General features: G+C 15.2%; 4 protein-coding genes across 4 annotated transcripts in view, besides 15 other annotated features; 3 read left to right on the forward strand and 1 right to left on the reverse strand. All coding sequences in view use genetic code 6, as the record gives it.

Moving 5' to 3' along the window:
- The first annotated feature begins 1,066 nt into the window (after positions 1 to 1,066).
- Positions 1,067 to 1,106: a microsatellite.
- Positions 1,107 to 1,596: 490 nt separating this feature from the next.
- Positions 1,597 to 2,879, forward strand: IMG5_016340 (hypothetical protein). Its single transcript, XM_004039574.1, has 2 exons — positions 1,597 to 2,365; positions 2,516 to 2,879. The coding sequence occupies exon 1, from the start codon at positions 1,691 to 1,693 to the stop codon at positions 2,081 to 2,083; it is 393 nt and encodes a 130-aa protein (XP_004039622.1). The 5' UTR covers positions 1,597 to 1,690; the 3' UTR covers positions 2,084 to 2,365; positions 2,516 to 2,879.
- An 862-nt stretch (positions 2,880 to 3,741) lies between these two features.
- Positions 3,742 to 3,788: a microsatellite.
- A 197-nt stretch (positions 3,789 to 3,985) lies between these two features.
- Positions 3,986 to 4,042: a microsatellite.
- A 70-nt stretch (positions 4,043 to 4,112) lies between these two features.
- Positions 4,113 to 4,149: a microsatellite.
- A 323-nt stretch (positions 4,150 to 4,472) lies between these two features.
- Positions 4,473 to 4,521: a microsatellite.
- A 139-nt stretch (positions 4,522 to 4,660) lies between these two features.
- Positions 4,661 to 4,694: a microsatellite.
- A 624-nt stretch (positions 4,695 to 5,318) lies between these two features.
- On the reverse strand, positions 5,319 to 6,496 carry IMG5_016350 (hypothetical protein; the record flags this gene model as incomplete). Its single annotated transcript, XM_004039575.1, has 2 exons — positions 5,319 to 6,041; positions 6,155 to 6,496. The coding sequence occupies 2 exons, from the start codon at positions 6,494 to 6,496 to the stop codon at positions 5,319 to 5,321; spliced, it is 1,065 nt and encodes a 354-aa protein (XP_004039623.1).
- Positions 6,080 to 6,126: a microsatellite.
- A 238-nt stretch (positions 6,497 to 6,734) lies between the features above and the next one.
- IMG5_016360 (hypothetical protein) lies at positions 6,735 to 7,703 on the forward strand. Its single transcript, XM_004039576.1, has one exon. The coding sequence runs from the start codon at positions 6,844 to 6,846 to the stop codon at positions 7,261 to 7,263; it is 420 nt and encodes a 139-aa protein (XP_004039624.1). The 5' UTR covers positions 6,735 to 6,843; the 3' UTR covers positions 7,264 to 7,703.
- Positions 6,862 to 6,967: a microsatellite.
- Positions 6,867 to 6,973: a microsatellite.
- Positions 6,878 to 6,968: a microsatellite.
- Positions 7,263 to 7,302: a microsatellite.
- Positions 7,502 to 7,561: a microsatellite.
- Positions 7,584 to 7,609: a microsatellite.
- Positions 7,665 to 7,712: a microsatellite.
- A 586-nt stretch (positions 7,713 to 8,298) lies between these two features.
- Positions 8,299 to 8,354: a microsatellite.
- Positions 8,355 to 9,445: 1,091 nt separating this feature from the next.
- The window catches only part of IMG5_016370 (hypothetical protein), a gene marked incomplete at both ends in the record, with an annotated part of 556 nt that continues 245 nt past the window's right edge, over positions 9,446 to 9,756 (forward strand). The window contains one exon of the mRNA XM_004039577.1: positions 9,446 to 9,756. This exon is cut by the window's right edge and continues 26 nt beyond it. Coding sequence (XP_004039625.1) covers positions 9,446 to 9,756 — 311 coding nt within the window.

Consider the following 9,756-nt stretch of genomic DNA (forward strand, 5'->3'; position numbering starts at 1 on the left):
ATAATATTATTCCCATTATAAGTTCTTTCTAATCCTCCTTTAGTTTAAATTTTAGGAGGAAACAGATAAGAATTATTTTCTAAAAGTTTTGATATAAAAGCAATAGTAGATGATACTAATTTAACCCCAATTGAAAAAGATTTATTAATATCAAATAATTGTGAAATAAATATAAGTTGGCAATGTATAAACATAAGTGCTAGAGATGATTGTAAAGATTCGTCGAATAATTTAATTGTTTCTCCAATTACATAAAACTTATAAATTACTATATAAAATAATGTTTTAAAGCCTAATTAATTATACTAATTTAAAATATCAGGAAGAAAATACGGATTAACCGCGTTTGATTAGATAACAATATTAATGGTTGATTATAATACATTTCCTGTTAATCCTAATATTTCTATTAACGATTTTTAAAATACAATAAATTTAAATTAAGAAATATTTATATAATTTGATTGTCAAGAAGATACAAATATTGATGACTTAATAATTACAGGAGTTATCATATATTAGAATTAATAAGTAAATATAATATCAATAAATTACATTTAATTCAGATTTAAAATTTGGGAATATTTCTTCGACTTTTAAAATTAAAATTAATTTGAACTAAAATTTTCAGTAAGAAATCCCAATTTTATAACACCAACATTAATTTCTTATTCTTTAAATGCTAATATTCCTCCATAAGATTGTACTTTTGATAAAACTACAGGCTTTGAAGTTAGAAATATGTAAGATAAATAACTTTTTGCAATAAATGAATGTATTGATACTGATTAACCTTTAACTTATTCTTTCTATTTTTATAAAAACTAAGATGATTATAATAATGAATTATTAAATGCATAATATGTTAATAGGCAATTGATATCTGATTTCTCACTAAATAATAAAATTGAAACTGTTTTACCTTTTGGTGCGTCTTTATTTATGGCAGTAATATAAGATTCGAAAGGAGGAATAAGAAATATAACTTAATAAATCATAGTAAGTCAATATAGTTAAGATAGTTCTTCATATTATACATTTATAAATAATTGGTTTACTTAAACATAATAAAATATATTAAATAAAAATAAAATAATTTAATATAATATGATTATTTATGATATTATTAATCATGCTAGTGTTTTATCATTGCAAACTGAATAGTTTATATAATTATATATTGATATTTTAAATGAAATTATGAATTTGTAAAACTATTTTTAATAATAAACTGACTCTTTTGACTATTTTGTATAGACATAAATAACATTAAATTTAATATTTAGTAACTTTCTCAATTAAATGTTAACATAAATAGGATTTGATAAAATAGAACAATTTATTAATAATATTGCATAAATAATAAATTATTTATTAAGAGTAATTAAAGATATAGTAATTTCTGACACGACATAATATGAAAAATCTTTTTAATCAGTATAAATTTTTATATTATAAGCAAAAATAATTTAAAATATTTATTAAGTTGATAGATAATCATTTTAACATAAATAAAACTCATTATTAGATAAATAATACATGCAAATAATGAGAACGATATCTTAAGCATTGCATGTGTTTTTGATTTCAAATGATGATCCTATAAATGTTCTAAATATAATTTCTACTTAAAAAACAACCTATAAAGTTTTAAAAGAAAAATATTTGAAATTAAATTCAAACTCATATTATGAAAGTATAAATATAGAAAAAAACTAAGAAAATCTATAATATTATGTAAATTATTTAGAATATCCTTCTTCTGTAATAACTTATGATGATAATTTCCCTTACCCAAACAATCATACTTTTACCATAAATGAAAAGACAATAACTTTTGAATATAATTAATAATAAATACAATTTGATATTCCTTTATTCAACATTTACAATTTATCTGAAGCTATAGACAATGTTGGGAATTATATTTGCATTTAAAATATTTAAGGCAAATGGATTTCTAAAGATTGCGTACTTTTATATTATACTAATGACTAAAATCGAATATAATAATTTATATGTTAATGCAAAACTCAAGGAAAATAAACTCTTGTTAATGACATAAATGAAATATTTAAAGTGACTCGCATAAATGATTGGTATTTTTATGCTTCTGTATGGACTTTAGTTGCTACTACTATAATTTATCTGATATTATTTTTATATTTATAAAAAATTGATAATAATCATGAATAAAAAATGTAATAAAGCACAATAAAAAGAAATTAAATCACAGAAATTATTTTTAATAAGGATATTAATGATGAAGAACGAAATTAATAATTAGATGATATTTTAAAAAACCGTGAATAAATTATTTAAATACAAAACTAAAATCTTTTAAAAACTCCCAGTTAAAAAATAAGTATTTTTTAAAACAAATATTATTTATAATAACAAAATATTTTATTTTTTTATAATAAAATAATGGAAAAATTATTTTTACAAATGGTTTTATAACAATATTTTTTTTATTATTATTTATTAATATTTTTATTTTTTTAATATTCTTTAGTTGACTTTTAAAGAAATAAAATTTTTAGCTAGAATAATTAAGTCTTATAATTTTAAGATATTGTGATAAAAAATGAAAACGATACATAATCAATAAATTAATAAGGTTCTTTGATCTCATAATAGATATAATCAAAAAAATAACAAAGGAAAAATTAAAAAATAATGCCTTTAAATATTAAATCTAATATAATAGAAAATGAAAGTAAGCTAAATGATCAAAATTAATAAAAAGGAGATGATTAATTGGCAACAGAAGATAAGATAAAAACATTAATTACACGTAAAATTAGTAACTTAAATTCTTAAATATATACTAAAGTTGGTTTATAATAAAATAATAAAGAAGCTTGCATAGAACGTTAAAATGATTATAATAAAATTTAAGATACGGAAAATAATCAAGCTAAACCTACTTTATTTATGAAAAAAAAATAAAAAAATAGTTTAATTCATTTTTAAATTTAATATAACTAATAAATAAATAAAAATGTGTAAAACAACTATAATTATGAAGATAAAGCAAATGATAGTAACAATTAAATTTAAAAAAGTCTAAATAAAATTACTAAATCATATTAATAATAGCAATAAAAAGTTAATTAAATAATATTTACTAAAAATAACTCTATATTACAAATAAATAATTAAACTTCTTTTCATAATTAAATTGTTTTATAAAACTTTTTAAAAGAAAGTATAATTGCTTAAATTATAACTTTTCATGAATTAATTTAAATATTTATTATTTTTAATTAATTTTTAAATAGACCTTTTAGAATAACTTAATAATATATAAAATATATTATTCTTATTACTTTTAATTCTATTCTATTTTATAATTTTTAAAAAACTGTCTTAATAATATTAGCTAATTTTTTATCATTATTAAGTATTAACATATTCATTATTTTATTAGAAAGTATCTATTAATATAAAAATAGAATATCAAAGTATTTAATTTATCTCATTTTAATTTCTATAGAGATAATTTTCATTTGTATTATTTGTATTAGTATTTAAAATAAATTTTATAATAAATACAATGATTGGTTACCTTTTTATTTTTTAATAATATTTTTTGATATTTTTATTTATTAAATAATTTCTGCATTTATAAAATATTAGATATTTATTTAATATGTTTCTAATTTAATTAACTAAGAACCCTATAAGAATGAAATCAAGATATTTAAAATTTTAAATTTAGAAAATTATTTAATGAATATATATAAAAAAAAATATTAAAATTGAAATATTAAAAAATAAATATTTTTTTAGTTTGCATTAAATATAAACTTTTATTAAATATTTTTATTATTTTTATTTTAGGACAATTATTTAAAATTAATAATATTAGTTAATTAATATTATTATAAAAAAAAAAAATTATATATTATATTTAACGATTAATATTTTTATTAATAATTTCTTAATTTATTTTAAAAAAATTATATATTAAAAAGATATTATTATTTAATATTATAATAATAATAATTATTTTAAATTAAATAAATATTTATTTAAAAAATATAATTATATTAAGAATAAAAAACTAAAATAAAATAAAAAATTAAATATATATATAAATATTATTATATATATTTTTTTTAATCTATATATTATTATTTTAATTCTTAAAAAAGTATTTTAATATAAAAATAATTTAATATGTATAATTTATTTAATTATTTTAAAAATAGAATTATTATTTATAAATTTATAATTGAATTTTAAAATTTAAATATATATATAATTAATTTTTATATTATTATTTGTTTATATACATATATATATTTATAATAAAATTATTTTTTTATTATTTTATATATAAAATCAAATTAGATTTTTTTTTTTAATAATAATATAATTTTTTTTTCAAATTTTATTAGTATTTATATTTAATTTTTTAATGAAATATTATATTTTATATATTATTTTTTTAATAATCAATGCTTATTTTTTTAAAAAATTATTTTTCAAAATATTTTTTTATAAAAATTTTTTAATAAATTAAATATTTTTAAATATTTACTAAAAAATTAATTAAAATTATATTAATAAACAAAAAATACATTTACAACATTTTTATAAATAACATATTTTAAAATTTAATTTTAATAATAACTATAAATTTTTTTTTATATATAAATATTTATAAATACTTATATATATTTATATCATTACAAATTTATTAAAATTTACTTTTTATTTGAAAATTTTTCTTCGAAAATTTATGAATGCATTTCTTCATCTATAAAAAAGTATCATTTTTTGAATTAAAATAACACATATTAAGAAAATTAGTAAAAACTTATATTTTTTATTATTTTTCAATTAAATTTTATTAAATTTCGCATCTTTCAGAGTAAGTTTTCCCTTAAATAAAATTACATATATGTACACAAAAAATTTTTATAACAGGATATAAAAAAAGCGACGAATAAATTACCATAAAAATTACTAAAAAAATATCTTCAAAATTATTTTTAATAATAAAAAATAAGCAAAAACAACTATAAAAAATTATAATTAGCAAACTAAAAATCATTATGAGAAATATACCATGATTTCTAAAAAATAAATACAACAAACTTAATATTATATATATATATATATTTTACCTAGATCCTACACAATTACCAATAAAAGGACAATGATGATCATATACAGATATACAAGAATCACAAAAATCACAATGTCTAGACCTAGGAGGTTTAATAATACAACAAGTGACACAAATATCGTCTATTTTTTTAGCTTTTAATAACTATAAAAGCCTTTTTTAGTAAGAATCTAAACTTTCATTTGAAAACTACTTAAGTTTTCCTGGGTTTATAAATAATGAAAGTATATAAAATATAAAGAATATAGTATAAAGAATAATATATGGTATAAATAAATTTATATTTCGAATATAAATTACAGCAAAAAAAATCGAAAAATGTACAATTTAATTAAAAAGCATAAAAAAAAATATTTATTGAATCTTTTTAATTTTTCAAATTATACTTACAATAAAAAAAATTTAAACAAAATTTCTATTTTTTTAGCAGTTTTAATAAAGATTAATTACCTTTATCTAATGCTTCTGCTACCTAAAAAGGAGTTTTATTTTAATTATTTATTAAGTTTTTATCAGCCCCTTTTATTAATAAAAGCTTTATTAATCGATAAGATTGAGATAGAGCTGCTAAATGTAAAGGAGTATGATTTTCAATATCTCTTTAGTTTATTTCTATTTCGCTTTTTAATAAATAACGTACAGTGTCTATATTCCCTTTATAACAAGAAATATGAAGTAATGTAGAATTATTTTTTGTTTTTGCATTTATATTGAGTCCTTATCTTTAAAATTGAATCTTTTTTTATAATAAGGTATTTTTTTAAATTATTGGATTTATATTTTAATTTATTACTAAAAATTTCAAACAATTTCCTTATGAAGCTAAATGAAGAATTGTTTCTCCTTATATTGATTTTAAATTATAATCTGCTTTTAATTCTAATAACTTTTCTACCATATACTAATTTTATATATTTTTAGATATATATTTGTATTCTTTTTTTTTTTTTTTTAATAGTAATTTTTTTTTTTTTTAATGTATATTTGTATTCATTTATTTATTTTTAATTTTACATCTTCTTCTTAAAATACAGCGTATGATAATGCAGTATAGCCAAATTTATCTTAAAAATTAATATATTAATAAAAATCTTATTTGCTTATAACTTCTTGTTCAATCTGATATTAAATATAAGAGATTATAAAATCAAATAATCGCTAATTTCCTTAATTGCAGGATATAATTAATACTTATTTTTAAGTTTAAAAAATATTTATATATATTTTTATTTTACAATTTTTATTTAATTAGCTTAATATTATATTTTAATGAATTGATAAATATTAAATGACTTCATTAAACTATTCTTGTTTTATTAATGTATTTAGTTTTTTTATTAAATTTGTTTTAATCATATATATGTGTGTATTGCTGGATAATTATTTTATTATTTATTTAATTTATATTACTTTACTTTTAAAATATAAGTAATTTATATATTTAAAAGTACATATATATATTATAATTTATTTATTTTAAATTTAATGCTTTTTTTTTTTTATAACTAATAATTTATAAAATTACTTTTTAAGAAAAAAAAGAAAATAAATTTAATTTTTATAAAAAGTAAAAAAATAAATGAAAACTATAGTGTTATTGTTGATATTTTAAGTTCTAGTTTTTGCATTAAAATAAAACAATTAAGAGATAATAAATATAATTTAAAAAGAATTAGTAAAAGTAGATTAAAATAATAAAAATAATGAAGAAGATATCAAATAAAATGAAAAAAAAGAAAAAAAATAAGAAAAAAATGAATAAAAATAAGAAGAAAATGAAAAAACATAAAAAAAAAAAAAAGAAAATTAATAAAAAAAATAAGAAAAAGAAGAGGCAACTTAAGACAAAAAATAAGATGAAAAAAACAAAAAACCAGAAAAACCAGAAAACAATGATGAAATTTAAATTAAATAACTTTTAGAATATTTAGAATTTTAAGAAACTATTAATTTTTTGGATAATTAAAATTATTTTGAAACCTAAATAGGTTAAGAAAAATATACTAATCAAGTTAAAAGTAATTATAAAGAAAAAAAAGAAGAAGTTCAAAATGAAATATAAAACGTAGAAAAAGAAGAAGAAAAAAAAAAGATTTAAATTAGAAATAATAGAATTAAGATGATAAAAATAAAGAAAATAATAATAATAATAAGTAAAATAAAGAAGATTAAAAAAAACAGAATAATAGTGTAAATGAAAGGGATAATAATAATGATTAAAAAAATAAAAAATAATAAATAAGCAAAAAATAAGAATTATAAATAGATGAAAACGATATTAATTTAACATCATAAGAATTAGAAATAAAAAGAATATTAAATAAAAGTATTGGTTCTTAAGAAATTTTAGATATATAAGAATAATAAAATGAAAATGAACAAAACTAATAAAACGAAAATGAACAAAACTAATAAAATGAAGATAAAAAAGAATAAAAAAATAAAGAAGAAGAAGAAGAAGAAGAAGAATAAAGGGAAAATAATAAAACAGAAACAAATGAAGAAAAAGAAGACATATATAACTAAAATAAAAAAAGATAATAAGAAAATGAAAAATAAGATGACAAAAAAAAAATAATTAATAAAAAAATATAGATAAGAAATAAAAAAAAGAATAAAACAAAAAAGAAGATGATGATATTAAAAATAATGAAATAGAAAATTAAAAAGAAAATAATTTATTATTTTAAAATAATCAGGAAAAAAAAAATAATTAAAAAGAAGTTTAATTGTTTTAAATTTAATAAGAATAAATGAGATAAATGCTTTTTATTCCATTAAGCATTATTATGATATTATTTTTATTTACTTTTTCATTTATTAAATATAAGGAATATAAGCAAAATATAACTTATTAGAACATTTAATAAGAAGAAAATGCTAATTAGAATAAGTTAGATTAAAAATGCATAATATTTAAAAATATAAGAATAATATGAAAATAAATATATATAAAATTATATATTTTTACTTTTATAGTTTGATAATAATAATAAATAATATATTATAAATAAATTAATCATAAAAATTAATTATTATTTAAAGATTATTATTATATCAATTATTTCAATTAAAATATTTTATTATTTATATTAATAGGAGTTATCCATGTATTTTATAAAACCTTTTTTTACAAAAACAGATTAATAAAAAATAAGATATATATATATATATATATATATATATATATATATATATATATATATATATATATTATCTAAAATATAGCATATACTTCTTAAGCTGTAACTCTGCTTTCAGGATCAACTTTTAACATATTAACAATTAACTATTTTGCTCCTTAAGAAACATGCCCAGGAATATCAAATTTTCCGCATATTATTTTTTTATTTAATTACATTTCGTCCTTTCCTTTAAAAGGAAAACTTCCTACTAAAATATAATACAGTAAAATGCCACAAGCCCATATATCTGCTGGAGGACCATAATAATCTTAATAAGAAATAATTTCAGGTGCCATATAATTTTTTGTTCCACAAAATTAATTTATTTTTTAATTTGAAATAATTGAAAATCCGAAATCTATTATTTTTACTATTTTATTTTAATCTATTAATATATTTTATAATTTTATATCTCTATGTATAATATTTTTTTAATGTAAATAATTAACTCCTTCCATTATTTATTTAAATACTATTTTCGCTTCTTTTTCTTCCAAAAACCTATTTAATTTCAAATATTCATATAAACACGCCTTTCCTGCATTTTCCATAATTATACAACACTTTATTTTTTAAAAAAAAGTAAATAATTAATATTAATTTATATTACTAATTTTTCATTTTCTAGTGTTTTATACATTTACACACAATTTTTATGTTATATTTAATTCAAAACTTAAATTTCACTTTATAAATTTTTTTTTTTTAAAGAATCATAAAGTTTATGTTTGTCATATACTTTTATTGCTACTTCTATTTTATTTTTTTTGTCTTTAGCTTAAATTACAGCCGCATATGATCCTTTTCCTTTTATTTTTGTCATTTAATTATTAAAAAAGTAAAATAAAAAATACCTATTTATGAACCTATTTCATATTCATTTAGAAGTTAAAAATATATTTAATTATTTTATTATAAGCTATTTTTAAAAATTCTCTATTCAGTATTTTCTTATTGTTTTTTCACAAAGATATTACAATTAGGAAGGGTATTTATTTTTTCTTTTTAATACATATTCCTGTTTCCATAAACATTATCTTACTAAATTTATTATTTAAAATTCATATAAAATATATTATTATTATTTTTTTAAAAAAAAAACAAAATCTAAATTATACCAATGATTATCGTTTTATTTTTATATCATATTTCTTTATATTGGATATTATCTTTTTATTATTTAAATATATATTTTCTGTATTATTTGTATAAGATTCTTTTTAATTTTATAATGATTTTGGTTTTGAAAAACTTTAATTATTGCCTTTAATTTTCATTTTTTTTTTTTTTCAAACAAAGATTTGTTTATTTTTAAAAAAATAAATTATATTTTTATTGTAAAATACTTTTTATTTTTTTAGATTATTAGTTTTAGTCTTATGAGATATTAATGTTCATGATATTTACTTTAATTATTAATATGGAAAAATA

The sequence above is a fragment of the Ichthyophthirius multifiliis genome (assembly GCF_000220395.1).
Source record: "Ichthyophthirius multifiliis unplaced genomic scaffold scaff_1120509249612, whole genome shotgun sequence".
NCBI classification, from domain to species: domain Eukaryota; phylum Ciliophora; class Oligohymenophorea; order Hymenostomatida; genus Ichthyophthirius; species Ichthyophthirius multifiliis.